This window comes from Dreissena polymorpha, chromosome 3 (genome assembly GCF_020536995.1).
Source record: "Dreissena polymorpha isolate Duluth1 chromosome 3, UMN_Dpol_1.0, whole genome shotgun sequence".
In the NCBI taxonomy this organism is placed as follows: domain Eukaryota; kingdom Metazoa; phylum Mollusca; class Bivalvia; order Myida; family Dreissenidae; genus Dreissena; species Dreissena polymorpha.
Genome location: NC_068357.1, coordinates 144,671,703 through 144,689,236, shown reverse-complemented (window position 1 = coordinate 144,689,236; position 17,534 = coordinate 144,671,703). Strand labels below are relative to the sequence as shown.

The 17,534-nt window shown below is 35.1% G+C and overlaps 1 protein-coding gene across 4 annotated transcripts; it reads left to right on the top strand.

Moving 5' to 3' along the window:
• The first annotated feature begins 1,484 nt into the window (after window positions 1–1,484).
• Window positions 1,485–16,719, top strand: LOC127871838 (alpha-(1,6)-fucosyltransferase-like). 4 transcript variants are annotated; one of them, XM_052415083.1, is made up of 7 exons: window positions 1,485–1,616; window positions 6,913–7,030; window positions 8,053–8,290; window positions 8,979–9,225; window positions 9,795–9,971; window positions 11,935–12,085; window positions 14,330–16,719. In XM_052415083.1, exons 2-7 carry the CDS (start codon window positions 6,914–6,916, stop codon window positions 14,648–14,650), a joined length of 1,251 nt encoding a protein of 416 aa, XP_052271043.1. In that variant the 5' UTR covers window positions 1,485–1,616; window position 6,913; the 3' UTR covers window positions 14,651–16,719. The 4 variants fall into 4 exon arrangements, with proteins under 4 accessions (XP_052271043.1, XP_052271041.1, XP_052271040.1 ...); XM_052415081.1 differs by lacking the exon at window positions 1,485–1,616 and adding an exon at window positions 2,903–3,222; XM_052415080.1 differs by lacking the exon at window positions 1,485–1,616 and adding an exon at window positions 3,238–3,736.
• The last annotated feature ends 815 nt before the right edge of the window (window positions 16,720–17,534 follow it).

Below are 17,534 nucleotides of genomic sequence, written 5' to 3'. Positions count from 1 at the left end.
TTTTCCTCGCAAAAAAAACAACAAAAGAAAACAAACAAATATGCTGCACCAGTTTGAAAGGTCCGATCAATCGATTTATTGACAAAGTCCATGCATGTAAATTAACTGCTCTCTGCAGAACGTTTAAGTTTCAGCGCTCAACAAACCAAGCCACTGCTCAGGAGCTGACGAGTCTGAAAGAGAGGCTTGAAATTGCTCAGAGACAGCTCGTTCACAGCACAACGCAACCGGAGGTCAGAGGTCAGTCAGTCAGCCATTCAGTCAGCCATTTAGTAAGCCCTTCAGTCGGGAATTTAGTTCGCCAGTTTCTCGTATCTCCCCTACCAAATGAAGGGTTTTCATTTGTTTTATTGAAAAGAAGCGCTTAAGCAATTAGCAAAAACACTGGCTCTAAATTAAGGTCAGCAACTGAAGGTTGAAATAATAAACGTAAGGAAGACAGCTGTCTCTTTGAAGTCTTTGTTAAAAAGAAGTAATTTAATTTTATCTGCTCTGATTCAGATAAAAATCAATATATCAATACCCTACATAGAACAAAAATACCACGAACTCTTTTTTCGACGATCATAGTAGACATATTGTTGCTGACTGTTTTCATAAATATAAAACTAAAGAACAAAGTTTTGATTTCCCGATTTTCGGTAAAGCTGTTAACGAGAATTCTCACCAGATTTTTCTGACCCTATAAGCAATAACTAACCCCATAATAATCAACACCTGTACTGCGAATAATTAAACAAAAAGGAGGGGTTCGAGGCGACACGATACCAATCATATTTGTTCCGCTGGCGTCGTGTATCGTGCTTCGTGTGTAAATTTGTTTAATCCAATCTTGATAAAATTTGCTCAGAATATTTATCTAGACAATATCTAGGCTGAGTTTAACTCTGAGTCAAATGGGTCCACAAAACTTGGTCACCGGTCAAATCTTAGAAATACGTTGATTTCACTCTAGACGCCACATTTATGACGCAATCTTGATTAAACATGCTCAACAACATAATACTAAGTTTGAACGTTTTTTGAAACTTAAAACATGTTTAATAAGTTTATTAATTTTTTGTCATTTTTAAAACTTGTGTATACGTTATAAGACATTTACTTGTAGATAGCACTTAATGCGTATATAGAGTATCCATAATATCCCAAGAGTAAGTGTGCAAACGACCTACTCAAAAATATAAATAAATAAATAAAATCTGGATACAATAGTAAATGCTGACCTAGAACTCCAATGAAAAATGGAATTTGACGTAATTATAAATACATGAACCGTTCAAGAAGGTCGTGTTTGCAGAATGACACGACATTACTTAATATCAATCATTTCTTGTAGGCTTTTTATATACATATGGTTCGGCTTGAAAACGTTTCTATCTGTTTACAAATTCTATTATCAGATATGAACGTTCAACACTAAACCCTAGATACATATCTCCCATTTTAGGCGGCCCAAAATTTGAATATGAAGTGATGCGACGGGAGGTGGAGCGTGTGACAGAAGAGTATAATTTGTACGTGCAAGCTAAGCTGACGCAGATAAAGGAGAATGCCTCCGACCCTGCCCTTGTGAGTGAGGTCAATACAATCATCGAGATATCAGCGGATATACACAAGTAAGCAATGGTTGTTCATCGACTCTACTTTAATGTAAAAATAATCACGGATGGAGATATATTCTCTTGGACTGTCCTGATCAAAAGAAGGTTTTGATATTTCATTACATATCTTCTGATATGAATAAAAATCAGCATACCATTATCCTGCATGAAACATGATAAGTATATAAAAGAAGGCATTGCTGAATTTCAAATTTTTAAATCAAATATTTACTATTTCTCACATGGCTCTTTAAAAAACAAATTTTCTCATCAAGGGGGTGTGCGTATACGGGAGCTTACCGGATTTAAGTGAGGCTAGTTGGAACTTACTTCCAAGATTGGGTCGTTTTTCGTGAAGGCGTAGCGGATTTTTTCACCCGGTATATCACTTTGTATGTATATCTATTAAGAATTAATACACCCTTTCGACTCTATAGTGTGTGTGCTTCCCTCGTGTATTTTTTGTTTGTTTTAAAATCGTATAAGTCGGGGAAAAATATTGAAGGAAACCCGTCCACAAATATGTTGTCTACTTACGTGACATTCGAGAAATCGGATGTACAAATATCATGATCTCTTATAATACACAGTATTGACGCAAGTGCACAGTAAAATATAACCGATTCTTTCATTATCCCGAGACCATTTCATCCCTGATAACTAAATATTTGCCTTAAAAATTGGTTTAACCCTCCTTTTTGAAACTGACATCCTTTTAAGCAAATTTGGTACCTATATGCAGTATATGCAATTAGGAATGAAAAAAAGACTGAGTACCATGCCCCATTCATGGACCACATGCGTTTATACGTAAAATATTCCATAAAGAATCCTTCAACACAGCCGGACTAAAACAGCAAATTAAAACTGACGAACCAAACAAAAACATATACAGACTTGTGCCATAAGTGAACGTCATAACGTTTTGAGTAATGGCTGCATTGGTAAGGGCAGTAAATATACAACATTCAAATGAAATAAAAATATAAGGGTTATATCCCTTCCTATAATCAATTATTTTTCTATGCTTCGTGACATCATCATGACGTATTTATATCTAGAATATGATGTAAAATGCAGCCGAAATCGTGTTATAAACAGTCATGGTAGGTGAAAGGAAAGAACTCACCCCTGACACGAAAACGGCTGTTGTTTCATTGTTTCAATCAGGTCTTCGACAAACAGAAATTTCTCGAAGATTAGGCATACCACGGACTACAATAGCTGGGATTATAAATAGATTTCGCGCACGGAATAGTGTTGAAAACTTACCGAGAAAAAAGCCCCGACAAAAATAAATGAACGTGAAAGTCGGGCATTGTTGCGGATCGTAAAACAAAACAGGAAAATAACTTTTTCGGACATAACTGGAGATTTCAATCAAAATAGGAACGCCACAGTTTCCAGACGAACCGTACAGAGGAAATTGTATAGTGAATGATATCACAGGCGTGTAGTTGTAAAACGGATTCGAATTCGAGAAATCAACCGGAAGAATCGCGTAAACTGGTGCAGAACAAACAGAAGGAGGAGTGTATGCCATTACTGGAAAAGCGTGATCTTCAGTGACGAGTGCACAGTTGATATCGGGACCGACAATAAGGTTTTCATTTGGAAAAAGGTAGGCGAAGATTGGCTACCGTGTTGCCTCGGAACTCCCCCAACCCCTAAGTTCAGTTTGATGATATGGGTTTGCATAACATACGAAGGTGTCGGTTCTGTAACTGTTCTGAAGGGTAACATTAATGCTGAAAAGTATATTTCCATCCTAGAAGATAATCTCTGGCCCGTTGTAGCTCGCCATTTCCCGGATGGAAGGTACATATTCTAGGACGATAACGCCCCGATACAAAGAGCCCGGGTTGTAAGCCAGTTCAAAACAGAACATAGAATTCATTCTATGATCTGGCCTGCCCAAAGTCCGGACTTAAATATAATAGAGAACGTATGGCATAGGCTTAAAAGACAACTAAAAAATCAACCCGATGTCGTAGACACACAAAATAAGCTTGAGGCAGACATTCGGAACATCTGGATAAACATTCCTGTTGAATATATTAGAAACTTGTATTCGAGTTTACCAAGGAGAATACAGAGTGTAATAAAATCGAAAGGCTATATAACCAAATATTAAGGTAAATGGTTGATGTTTAATAACCCGCTTTGTTTTATTCGGCACATTTATTGTTGACGTCAGCCATTCAGTTTTTTGACGTTCACTTGTGGCACATGTAGTTTGTAGTGTTTTATTTAAATTTTATTAAGTATACATAGACAAGTCTGACATATAATTGCTATGAGTGTTACTTAATTCGTTACGTATATGCCATAAATTGGCATAATGCTAATATCTCACTTTTTTGGTATATTTTTTTTATCTGCATTGCGTCATTTCTTTCCAAGATGTCTCTACATACATTTTCAGTGTATTCAACACTTACTTACATGATTCATATCGGACGGAATGAACAGAAATGCATTTGACATATTAATATAACTTGAGATAAGAAGGCAATGTTAGGAACAAACAACATAAAATATCAAAGTAAACCAATACTTTATTTCTTAAATAATATGTATAAGTATGAACGAGCAAAAATACACGTATATATTGAATACTTCTTATGAATCATATCGTATATTGGATTTAAATAAATCTTTCTATCCACTACAAGTTCACTATTTTCGATTGTAATACATTCATGTACTCAAAACTTGTTTCAAAAAAGGTTATCCAAAATGTGTCACATCAAAGTTACATACATGTATAAGTATCGTTATGATAAAACGCGTTAAATGTCATTGTATTAAATAAACAGTTGATATATACGTTTGTAATATAAAAACACATCTACTGATATGCATATTCTAAGCAAGCGTTATGTATTACAAATTACTCTAGACATTCCCAATCGCAATATGGTAGTTTTTCGTCACATTAACCTTATAAACAGTTTAAAACTGACTTAACCTTTTCCTGTTTTTTCCTTACACTTATATTACTCGTATGTCATTGTTTGAAATTTGTTAACTGGCGAAGTACTTCGACTTAATCGTTTTTGTTTGACTGGTGGGGTTTCATGTACCTTTTGCTTTCTAGATCGTACACACTTCGTTACGCCTTCTGTTTAAATCTTGGTACCCTGAACTTCTATTACCGGCGTCTTGATACCTTGATATATTTAGCAGAGTATTCCGTTAAGAAAGAATAGTATTCCGTTTTAGACGTATTCAAACATAAATATGTTTATATGCGTTAAAATAAACAGGTAAGAATTCAATTTTTAAATTATACAGTCAAACCCTTATATTACGCACATCAAATGTCAGCGTGAAGTATGTGAGAAAACCTATAGTGATTATAATTAAAAATATAACAATTAATAAAAAGAGGATAAATCTTGATCTTCTGAAAGAGTAAATGTTCTCTAAAACCTGTGCACCAGTGCGGAATTATTCATCTAGGACAGTAATTTCGTGTCAAGCTCTTAAACATAGGAAAGATCTCTTTGCATTTGGAAGTCAGATACCAACATTTGCTTTAAAGGAAGTCAGTTCCAAAAAAGTGGTTTTAACCAATTTTAGGCAAATAATGAGTGATCAGAGATAAAACGGCCTCGAAAAAATGTAATAATCATGATTTTATTTATATTTAACTGTACACATGCGTCAGTAGGTTTTCCTTCAATAGCTTTTTTATTCCGACCTCTACGATCTTGAAACAAACAAAATGAGGGAAGCACAAACACCGTACATTTTAACTAAAAATATAGATACAGTGGCTTACCTGGTGAAAATGTCCGATACTCCTTCACGAAAAAAATCGACACCATATTGGAAGTCAGTTCCAACTAACCTAACTTAACCCCGGTAAGCTCCCGTATACGCATGCCGCCCCTGCTTATACATCAAGATAACAAAACGTTTTATCATACACAAGTCAACTTCAATTTAAAATCTAAATTAACCGATAAGGAATATTCGAGTGAGTGGTTTTGTAAGAGATGTAAACCGTAAGTTTATAAAGATTTATTGGTGCGTAGAAGAGGTATTCATGTTCATTGAGTGGTATAAGATTCAAAAAATTTGTTATGATTTATTTCGTTTTATTTTGTGTATTTTGTTCTTTGCTTTTTGTTGAATTGTATATTAAATATATTACAAAATTGTGGGTTTTTTTGTGTTTAGAATAATTTTTCATTCAAATTGTTAACCACATAGCGCCGATGTGTGTCGAACGTAAAATGCTACACGTTAATCGCTTACTTGTTAATTGTTTACTGCATAAAGCCAAATCGAATTCGCTTACACAATAAACATGGAATTTTAAGCTCTGACTGAAACTGGATCTGTTACGATGCATTCTTTATATTGCCATATACCATTCAATGAGTTAGGTTGACTCTCTAAATGTATGTGCATGTGATGTATCACCATGTGTTAGTGGTATTTGTTTTCTACGTTAATAAGATGATAAAATCGCGTTTCAATAGACGAAGTATTTTTTATACGGCCATACGTAATGATTTTGTAAATGTTAATTTATTAAGGCATACATGTTCATTTAATATGAAACTGGAGTTATCTTCCATGCTGAATAGCCTTCAAAAATCAATACAAATCTTAAACTGTATGAAAAATGTGCAAAAGTTTTTGGTACATGAATTGTGGTTGGACAATATCAATACGGTTCAGTGGATTAGCCAATGGGCTAGGATCTTGTCGAACACATCACTTACGTAACAGCTAATCAATATGGAAAATGTCACTCGACTGGTACAAACGCATGGAACAATTGACTAGCGTAATATTCCGTATATATTCACAATCATTATAGTATTTATTTTCACATTGCTGAAGACAATAACCTTTACATGACATGTGTTCTTGGCTGTCATTTTATCTTTAAACATGAAAACAATAGCCATGGTGTTTTTTTATAAACATTTTTGTAGTGTTTCAATACATTAAATGTAATGGTGTTTATATTTTATTTCTAGTTAGACTTTATTCTTTTCCTCATTATGGTGTAAATAGCATTTAGGCATCGATGTAATATCATGATATAAAGACGAATTAAGAAACAAATCAAAACACGATAGCCTTATGCAATATTGCAAATCATTAAAGCATCGGTTATTAAAGGTTTATCGAATAATGACATACTTATTTTATATACAATATCTTAAACTTTTGTAAATTTGTCAGTTCCTGAAAGACCTGTGTCTTATGTTAGACTCGTTTAAATGTATCAAATCATGAGAAGCATAGATCTAAGTCAAATGTAAGACCATACTATTTTTTCCGACAGGATGATGAAGAATGACCAGAGCAGACTGGCAAATGCGGTGGATGGTGATGTGGACTGGCGCAAGAGGGAGGCGCTCAGACTCACTGACCTTGTACAGAGGAGGCTTGATTATCTTCAGGTGATTTGGCTGTATGTGTGGTGGGGTGATCAGGGTTAAGGCATGTGCTTCCAGCTGTGTCATCTAGCAGTTCTTTTTACCGTGGGTTTATGGTAAGAAGAGACTTTCTTTAAAGTGTAAAAACAGATTTAAGCATAATATTTTCCTCCTAAGATCAAGTATTGCAGGAGACGTTTTATCAGGCGCTCAAATTTTCAAACAACTATGAGGCCATAATTTCATCGAGAAAGTCCTCATTTAACCCCAAAGCATCTTCGTTTCGTCTCACACACATCTTACATTGTCTCTGAATCCCGCACAAAAGCAACTTCCTCAAGAAGTTTCAGCACCTCGAAATCAAGCTGCCACGTTCCCCATCCACTTTGACTAAAATACGTGGAAGGCTTTTTTGGGGGCAACCGTTAACATCTCAAACCTAAACATTTACTACGCAGATCAAGAAGTTTTGTTTGTTTTTTTCACACTACACGTTTGCTTTTAAAAGTACCCGTTGGTTGGTACACAGCTTGCAGAAGTACCTTTCGAATGTGCAATTAAAAAAAATATTATTGTTCGTGTATTTGTAGTTAAGACATTTTTATTGTAAATATCGATTTCTTACTTTATTGTTTTAGTATTTTAATAATGTGCATTAAAATAGTGTTTTTTGCGATCTATATTTTATCTGTTAATATGCAAAGAGCCTTGCGGATATTATCAGGTCGTATCTAATTTACATATTATACTACCGTACATCAGTATTTAAGCGGCTTTTGCTACTCTATATCATCCTTGTCTGTAATGACACGATATAATAAGTACTAGTAAACAATCCTATATTATCTATATCCAGTACACGCTCCGGAAGCACATGGTGGCGTTTCTGAGTTCAATTTCTTTCCGGTCCACTGAACACATGTGGCATTTGAACATGAACCCTGAAGGCATTTGTCCTTGTGTCAAACATAGCTTTTTGACACGAAAGTTAATACAAATGTTTCACCAAGCTGAGGATAAGAAGATGTTCGATATTTTCTCCTCAGAATCCTACGGATTGTGACAAGGCAAAGAAAATTGTCTGCAATCCTGGTAAGGCGTGTGGCTGCGGGTGCAGACTGCATCATGTGACCTACTGCCTGATCATGGCGTACGCCACCCAGCGCACGCTCATCTTGCACTCGGAGGATTTGGGGTACGCTTTCCAGGGCTGGGAGTCTGTATTCTTGTCAATCAGCAAGACATGCCGCTCCACCGTCGGTCAAACGACCACTCGCTGGGGACGTAAGTACACTGGAAACAATGAAAACATTTGCAAAGCATTTAATCATTTCGAAACATTGCTCCACCACCTTTTGAGTCTACTTCACAAATAGAGATGGAAATTTTACAAAAAGATTCAATTCTGATTATCCATGGATAATATTCACAATACATAGCATAGGCTTAGTTAAAGCCTTCTTACACCTCCCCCCCCCCCCCAACAAAAAATCTCATGTATTCTAATTTATCAGCTTTTATTACATTTCTGTTTTCTTATAATTGCCACAATGTAGTCATTGTATCAGCATTGACCAATGCATATATTCAGAAGAAGCAGTAAAGTAAATAATGGGCCAGTAAAGTTAGAGAAAACGTTTTAGATAAAACAGTTCATGCCGGATCAACAAACAATGTTAAAATTCTTATTACGCAGACATTAAAAAAAAACAAGAACTTTCAATTTAAATGTTTTCCAAATCCTTAAATCTTCCAATTTCGTTTAAAACTGGTAAATATTACATAAAAACACATTGACAATTAAACAGTTTCTTAAGTAAGAAGTTTGAACACGTTTACTTTCAGACTTTTTTGCAATTTTAATTGCATAAGACTTTCATTTATAGACGTTAACATATTATAAATTAAAAGAGTATCATGTACCGTAATACAATAATGTGTAAACAAAATTTATGCCTTGTTATTTTTGTAGCGAATTCTATGACGGATGATTCGCAAGTCATCGAGCTTCCTACATTGGACAATTTGTCTCCGCGCCCAAGTTTTTTACCGCTAGCGATACCAGAGGACATCGCTGATCGCTTGACCCGTGTTCACGGTGACCCTTCGGCCTGGTGGGTAGGTCAGTTTGTGACCTACTTGACCAGACCAAATGCCATGATGCGGAAATTTTTGAATGAGAGCAAAGAAAAGCTGGGCTTTGTTAACCCTATTGTTGGGTAGGTAGAAGTATATGTTTCAGAATATTTCTTTGAATAATGATTTTAAGTATTGTGTTACATGTGTGTTTATTTTCGCAAACTGCAACAAATTTTTGGTGGAATTAAATTCTATTGAATAATTACTCAGTCCACATATGGCTGATGTAATTGAAAAGCTATGGAATGTTCTGAAAACAAATGTAAAAAAACCCACTAGCAATCACTCTAAAAGTTGCATTCTTGACAAATCATCATGAACCTTTGACATAACGTGTGTTTGATATATCTGCTTAGTTCAGCGAGAGTTCCGGTCCGTTGATAAAAATGTCTGCCAGGGGACGGGGAGATCTTCTTTATTTAGCTTTATTCAAACCATGTCAACACTTTGGCACAAAATGTTTTTCCAATCATCATGAGACGTACTCAGAACAATTGTTAAAATGATATTGTCGCCGAGTGTGAACATTGTTCCAATTCAAGTTGGATGATTAGTGCTTAGATGCGTACGTCACATCCTGCAGTATAACCTTAAATATATAAGACTGAGTGGATGTTACCCAATATTTGATAGTAATATTGAATTAAAGAGTGCACGTGAGACGGACAGACAAGATCGGTACGGAGGCCAAATTTCACAGCATTGATGAGTACATGCGTTATGCCAACGAGTGGTTCGATATTTACCAGAAGCAGCACCCTGGAGTCCAGAGGAGGGTGTACCTGGCGTCAGACGATCCAGGGGTACTGCATGAGGCTAAACAGAAGTAAGTTTTGATACATATTTCCATTGGGAAAAATGCACAGTATGATTTTTATCCGTAGCCATTGGCGGAGGGATATTGTTTTGGCGTTGTACGTTCGGAACTTTTGAGTCTGGAACCATATTTTGGAAGTGCTTTGGCGGATTTGATTGAAACTTGGTATGTATGAGTATAAACATGGATAAGATGATGATGCACGCCAAATGGCATTGTACACCATCTGTTGATAAAGGAGTTATGACCCTTTGTTTCTTGAAACAATGCTTTTTAATATAAGCTTAGAGCTTTATCTCCATAAACACATGAGCTACAGCCACGAAACTTGCCATAATTGTTCTCAATTATCTGGTAGTGCTTTACATTCAACACCCATAATCCTAGGGGCAAAGGTCATGGTCCTTTGAAAAAAAAAGCTTTTTAATATAAGCTTAGAGCTTTATCTCCATAAACACATGAGCCAGAGTCATGAAACTTGCCATAGTTGTTCTTAATCATCTGGGGTGCTTCACATTCAACACCCATAATCCTAGGGGCTGCGGTCAAGGTCACACATTGAGGTCAAAGGTCACAAATGTTATGAATTATTCATTATTAAGTCACTCCTTTACTATGCATCAAGGGATTCTGTAAAAACTGTCTGCAATAGTTCTCCATTATCTAGCTGAGTGTAAAATATAAAATCCAGGTTGCTAGGGTCATGGTCAAAGTCACACACAAAGGTCAAAATCACACATTTTGATTAAATATGCCTTATTTGGTAAGGATTCTACCATACTAAAATGGATTCTTAAAACGTCCTGATGCAAGTGTTCTCAATGATCAGGCAGTGCAAGACCTATTTGTTTTTTACCAAAGTCAAGGTCACCCATCAAAGGTCACACGTTTGTAGAAATAGTTATCGTTTAGGCATTATTTTACTATGCATCAGTGGATTTGCAATAACCTTCCATAATTCTTCTCCATCTTCACCCTTGCTGAGTGTCATATGTAAGATTCATGTCTATGGTTAAGGTCAAGGTTCATGTCTAGGGTTAAGGTCAACGTCACACAATATACTTCATGTAATGTCATACGATTCACATCAAGGTTCAAGGTTACACAAATGCTTCATGTAAGGTCGTACGCTAAACCCCTAAACTGACTAGCATTTTTTTCCAGAATTATGTATCTTTGTACTTAGAAATTACAGGTTAGAGATTTTGTGTTCCAACAAGGGAGAGCATATAGTCTAAGACTTGTCTGTCCTTCCTTCTCTCATAATTTTATCTGGAGGAGGATATTGTTTTGGCGTTGTCCACCCGTCCTTTTATCTGGATCAGATTGTTTTGGCGTCGTCCATTCGCCCAGAAAACTTTTGTGTCAAGAAGCATATTGTGGAACTGCTTTCGAGCATTTCAATGAAACTTGTTTGTACTTAAATGCATTTCTTTATCCAAAAATATTTGCATAAAATTTTATGTTTTAAGTTTTTGATTTTCCCAAATACTAATGACACAATGGCACACACATGTTGGGCCCATGTTCACCAACCATTCTTAATGTCTTGTACATTTAGACTAATTACTCCCCCCCCCCCCGCTAAAGGCGGAGGGATATAGAATTGGCGTTGTCCGTCCGTCTGTCACAATTTTGAAATTGACGGGGGACATCAATTCAAGGAATTTGCTTGTTTGTTATAGAATTTTAATATGCTAAAGCAAAGTGGATCTAGAGAGAAGGATACATTTTGTATCTGAAATTTAAACACAACAGCTGATTTAACTAGTTTGGTATTTTGAAACAAAAAATGTCTACTGTATTCCTGTAAATTTATATGCTTGAAAGTATTTTGTAAACACAGGAATGTTGATTCCGTCAAGCTTACAATAGAATTGTTACTTCCATATGACCTTTCTTACTCCAATTTAATTAGTTTAACATTTAATACAAAAACAGTGTGTTTTCTTATGTTTAAATAACTGTCCAGATACCCAAACTACACCTTTGTGAGCGACAACGAGGTCTCAAGGACGGCAGGCCTGGGCGATCGTTTCACGAATGCCTCCTTACATGGTATTATCCTCGACATTTACCTGCTGTCGCGATGCGATTTCATCGTCTGTACCTTCTCATCAAATGTAAGTTTTTACACACGGACTGAACAGCATGTAAACACACCGTTAAGAACTTTATTTTTGCAAAACGTTAAGTTATTGAAATAAATTAGCAAACATCTTAGGTGCACACAATACAGTAAGTTTTTCTTGCAGTTTGTGCGGATATCTTCAATTTAAGAATAAATCATTAAATACGTCTGAAATCGGTGACAATATTTCACTTTGAAGGCAGCATATCCATGAACATGGATCATTTACACATGGAACTTTTTTGCCAAGAACACAGTCTTATTAGATAAAGTTATTTTGATGTTTTTCACATTGTCATAAGCAGCATAAAAATGTATTTAATGTAATATTTGAAATTCTTAAGAAAAAATTGTTTAAAAACATATTTGAAATAAGCACCACTTACCGGTGTATTTACAATTATAAACATTGAATTGTGAGACTCACGGGATCCTGTAACCTGATTGATGTAAAAAAAAAACATTTAAACTTTAATACAATATAAATTCAAGAACACTTATATAGCGCAAACAATATTTGACAATACTACATTGCGCTGTAAACAATTCTATCACTGAAAAAGCTAATTGGTAATACAAACGCAACATATATGCGTTCTTAATTTAGTTTTTAACTGGAATTCGATTTGAGAGCTTTCCACCACTTGTGTCCAATAACATCAATCAATCTTTCAGCCAGTTTTGTTTGAGTCCTTGGGATATTAAAGTTATTATCATCAATTGATCTTAGTTGATCACCAGTTGTAAACAGCAATCTGATGTATATTGAAGCGGTCCCACATTTATTTCTAAACATGAGCACCAGTAAGATTACATGTGCATGTATAGGGTACCAGTGCAGTAACCTTAAGATCTCCTTTATCGGTTGATCATGCGAAGCAACAATCGGCGTCAATTCTGGCTGCTCGATTTTGAATTCGCTGCAGTCTGTTTAACTAATTTTCATTTTTCCTGAAAAGTCTGTTACAGAAGTCTAGATGAGAATGCATTAGGAAGTGCACAAGGACCTCTGCAGTTTTTGTGATAAATGCCTTCTAACTATTTTGAAATTTTTTCATTGCGAACTAGCGATTTGACATTTTCTTGTGATGTGCAGCTCAAAACATAAAGTGTTATTCATTTGTACACTTAGGTCTCGAAGATGATACATGCAAAATGACAGCCACCAATATTTATTCCGGATATAGTTATTTTGATAATTGCTGTTTGGAATTGTAGATAATAGCACAATGCTTTATAAATGTTCATTTGCAATTTGAACTGAGCAATCAAGTCAATGACATCTTGTTAACACCTACCGACATATTGTCATACTGATTCTTCATTTTGAGGATTTCCAGGTTGAATTTTGAATGTTAGTTTGTGATCGTCAGCCTTACTATACAAACCTGATTGATGTATTTTTTGCAACCTCACTCAGCGCGATGTACATGGTGGATATCACTGGACCGGCACATGAACCATGGGGAACACCGTACTCAACGTGCTCAGACTTTGAAGAAAAGATATTCACATCCACTCGCATTTCCACTCGTCATAAGAATCTATCCCATTAAGAGGAGTTTTATTTAAATTCGAAAATCATTTTGTAGGATTGTAATTGCTATTGGTATGTCAATAGTTTCGAAGGCGGAAAAACGATAAATCATTACAACTAATGTAACGTGGTGCTGACCAATCACATTCAGAAGGTTATGATGCATGTAAATCATTACTGTGTCATCACCTTGCGATAAGCACTTTGATATGATAGGGGTAAGTTGTTCCTTTCAATGTAATATGTGATCTGCTTTAATGAAACCTTTTCAATGATTTTTTCATAGAAAAGATATGTTTGAGACCGGTCGAATGTTGCTAGTTTGAGGGACAACCCCGATTTATGTAACAATGGTTATATTACCGCACTTTTCCATTCGGAAAAACACCTGCAACCAGAGATCGATTTACAATTTCTCTGATAGCAGGGATAAAAAATGTCAAATTGTCTTCTATCGGCATGATGTATTGTGTGACTACTTCGCAATCATGTTTCAATTTTCTTACCTTATTTTTTTCATTTTATGTGCAGACTATTGCATGCATATAGTTAACCGTTCAAAAATCTTATCTCCAATTTACTTATCCTCCTCAAATTATGGCTGGTTTTCCTGCTTAGGGAAGTTATTTATGAATAAATTCGCATCTATTTAATCCCCTTAATATATATTCTACCGTATTGTTCATTTCCCCTCCCCAGGTTTGCAGAGTTTCATACGAGCTGATGATGCCACTACACGGGGACCCCTCAATACGGTTCAAGTCTCTCGACGACTTATATTACTTCCACGGACAGAACGCACACAATGTGCTGGCGATTGAGGATCACCAGAGTCGACACGATGGAGAGATCAGCTTTAATGTTGGGGACATTGTCGGCGTGGCGGGAAATCATTGGGACGGGTATTCCATGGGTACACACGTGAAGACGGGAAGGTCAGGTCTGTTCCCGTCATATAAGTTTGTGAATATAATTGAGCGTGTAAAGATGCCTACATATCATGAAGAACCTGATTTGTGATAACTAAAAACTGTTCTTGCTCAGAACATACAAATCGGTTAAGGTATAATGTAAATTCATGCTTATATCCATCGAATTTCATTTAATCTGAAGCTTACTGGCCTCTTTGTTTCTCTTTCTCGAGAGATCTAAAGTGAAAAACAAAACAAAATCGAATGTTAAAAAAAGTTACCATTCTTAAAAGACACAAATATTGTGTCTTTAAATAATATAACTAGAAGTGTCTGCTTTCATTTGATTATTTAACATTTACATCTATCGCGTTTATGCATTAAGCAGTAAAATTATTGTTTTTCTTTTCTTTGCATTTTCATTTAAAGAACATGAAAGTTTATCTGGCTATTAATTTGTTGTTTCGTTTTATTGTGAAATGAAAGTTCATTTGCATATTATTTACTCATTTTAAATGTTATCACGATTATTGTATGACTGCATTGGACGTGAACATTTGTCCTGTGAGTTTACTGGCTTTCAAAAAGACGGCCACTTAATTTTAAAACTCTATTCAAACATCAAACTGGTAAGATCATTTTTGTTGAGTTCACGATCGTAAATATCGATGCTCCATGCATGCGTGCTAACATGTGTGCGTGCCTGTGTCTGTCGTAGTTTGTCTGGACCGTTACTTTGTCATTAATCATCCAATTATACAATAACTACAAATAGTAAGCATCTTTACTCTTGCGACAATTTGTCATTTGTAATACGCGTCCTTCAGCCTCAAAGGTAAAGGTCACACCAAAAGGTCAATTGTATTTTTCTCCCCATTTACCAGCTTTTCCGGACTGTAACTTCGTCATTCTTCGCGCAATTATGAAATAAAAAACAGTCTGTACTGAATGTAACTTTATTATTCATCAGTTCATTTTAATATTATCTACCTCACTTGTTAACCGGTGTTCTATGCGTTACTTCCTAATTGCTCAAGGTCTCACATTATAAACAAACAACTGCTTGCCTAGATTGTTTTTTCATCATTCATGTGTTTCCCCTTAATTGTTGCTCTTGTTTTCATGTGTTTGTCGCTTATTCAGAACATTAATTTTTTTATTATTAAGTGTATTGCATATTTATTTATACAGTTTTTTTATTGATGTTTTTACAGATAACCACTAAATGCATAATACATATCAAATGCCCTGTGCTTTGTACACACTTATTACGGCTGAATTTGCAGAATATAAAACAAAAAGCGAATATCCATTACATATATGTAAAATGTATACATACAAGACATATACTGTATTAAACATAAGTTCGTTCCCAGGATTGATAATATTTTACATACTAAAAAGACACCAATAGTGTGTCTTTAAATAATATTACTAAAAGTGTCTGCTTTCATTCGATTATTTAACACAAAAATTTCCGCTAATATCCATCTAGCCGTCAAATTATTGTTTACTTTCTTTGCATTTTCATTTCAAGAGCATGGAAGTTCATCTGGCTATTTTATTGTTGTTTCGTTTTATTTTTAAATGAAAGTTCATTTGAATAGTGTGTTTTCATTTAATTTGTTATCACTATTGTTGTAAGACTGTATTGTCCTGTGAGTTTACTGGTCTTCAATAAGACGGCCACTTAATTTGTAATTTTTTTCCCATTTAACAGCTTTTCCGGACTCTAACTTCGTCATTCATCGTGCATTTTGAAACCATTTTCCACAAATTTCCATAAGCAGAAGACGATGTGTCACCTTTTAAAAATCTTATTAACTCCTTCAAAGGTCAAGGTAAAACTAATGGAGCAAATGTTAAATTTTGAAATAAAACAGTCTGTACAGAATGTAACTGTATCATTCATCATTTTATAATCATTTACATCACTTGTTAACCGTGTTTGCACGTACAACTATGTGTTACTTCTTATTTCTCAAGGTCTCACATTAAGAACAATGGCCATAAAACTGCTTCGTGTGTCACCCTTTAATTGTTGCTCTTGTTTTCATTTGTTTGTCGCTTATTCAGAACATAAAATGTTTATTATGAATTATATTGCATATTTATGTATACAATGTTATTGATGTTTTTACATATAACAAATTAAGGCATAATACATTTCAAATTTCCTGTGATTTGTACACACTTATTACTTCTGAATTTGCAGAATATAAAACATAAAGGGAATATCAATTACATATATATATTAAAAATTTATACGTGCACTTAGAAGGCATATACTGCATTTAACATTAGTTCATTCTCCACGATTGAAATGTATTGAATGTATTTCCTTAAGACGCGGTTTTCATTCCACACATTCAAAACATACATTGATATTCATTACGTATTGTTATGAACAGTCTTACCCCAATTCTTTCCGATTGAAAATTGAAATCTTTGTTATTTAAAGCAAGCGAATTAAAGTCAATGTCAGATTCTTGGTTTCAAGGACGATTTCCAGACAAGTTGACCGCGCAGTGACCTTGATACCCTGCGATGTTGAATGATCTACGTTTAAAGAATGTGCAAAATGTTTCGCTGGCTAATGCCAAACTTAATACTCTTAATGTTTATATGCCAATACAAAACTATCGAGCACGAATTTTCGTTAGTAATATAAAGAAGTGAAACTCCAGCTGCTGGTGCAGTATTGAATTTTCATTAAAAACAATTTGTTGGTCCTTTATTTAAGGCAAGTGACCGATTGCCCAAACAGTACAAAACAGCACAATACAGCACAATGCAAACCAACATACACACAAAATATGAATAAAGCTGGGGTCACCGCCTCGGAACGGTCAATGCAAAGCATTGGGGGTTTAAACCTGGTTATAGAGCGCTCAACCTCACACTTGGCCCAGCAATATTCATAATACATTTAAGTGTAAATAAAATTTAACGTCATAGCATTGTAACTCAAATTAAACAATAATAAAAGGGAA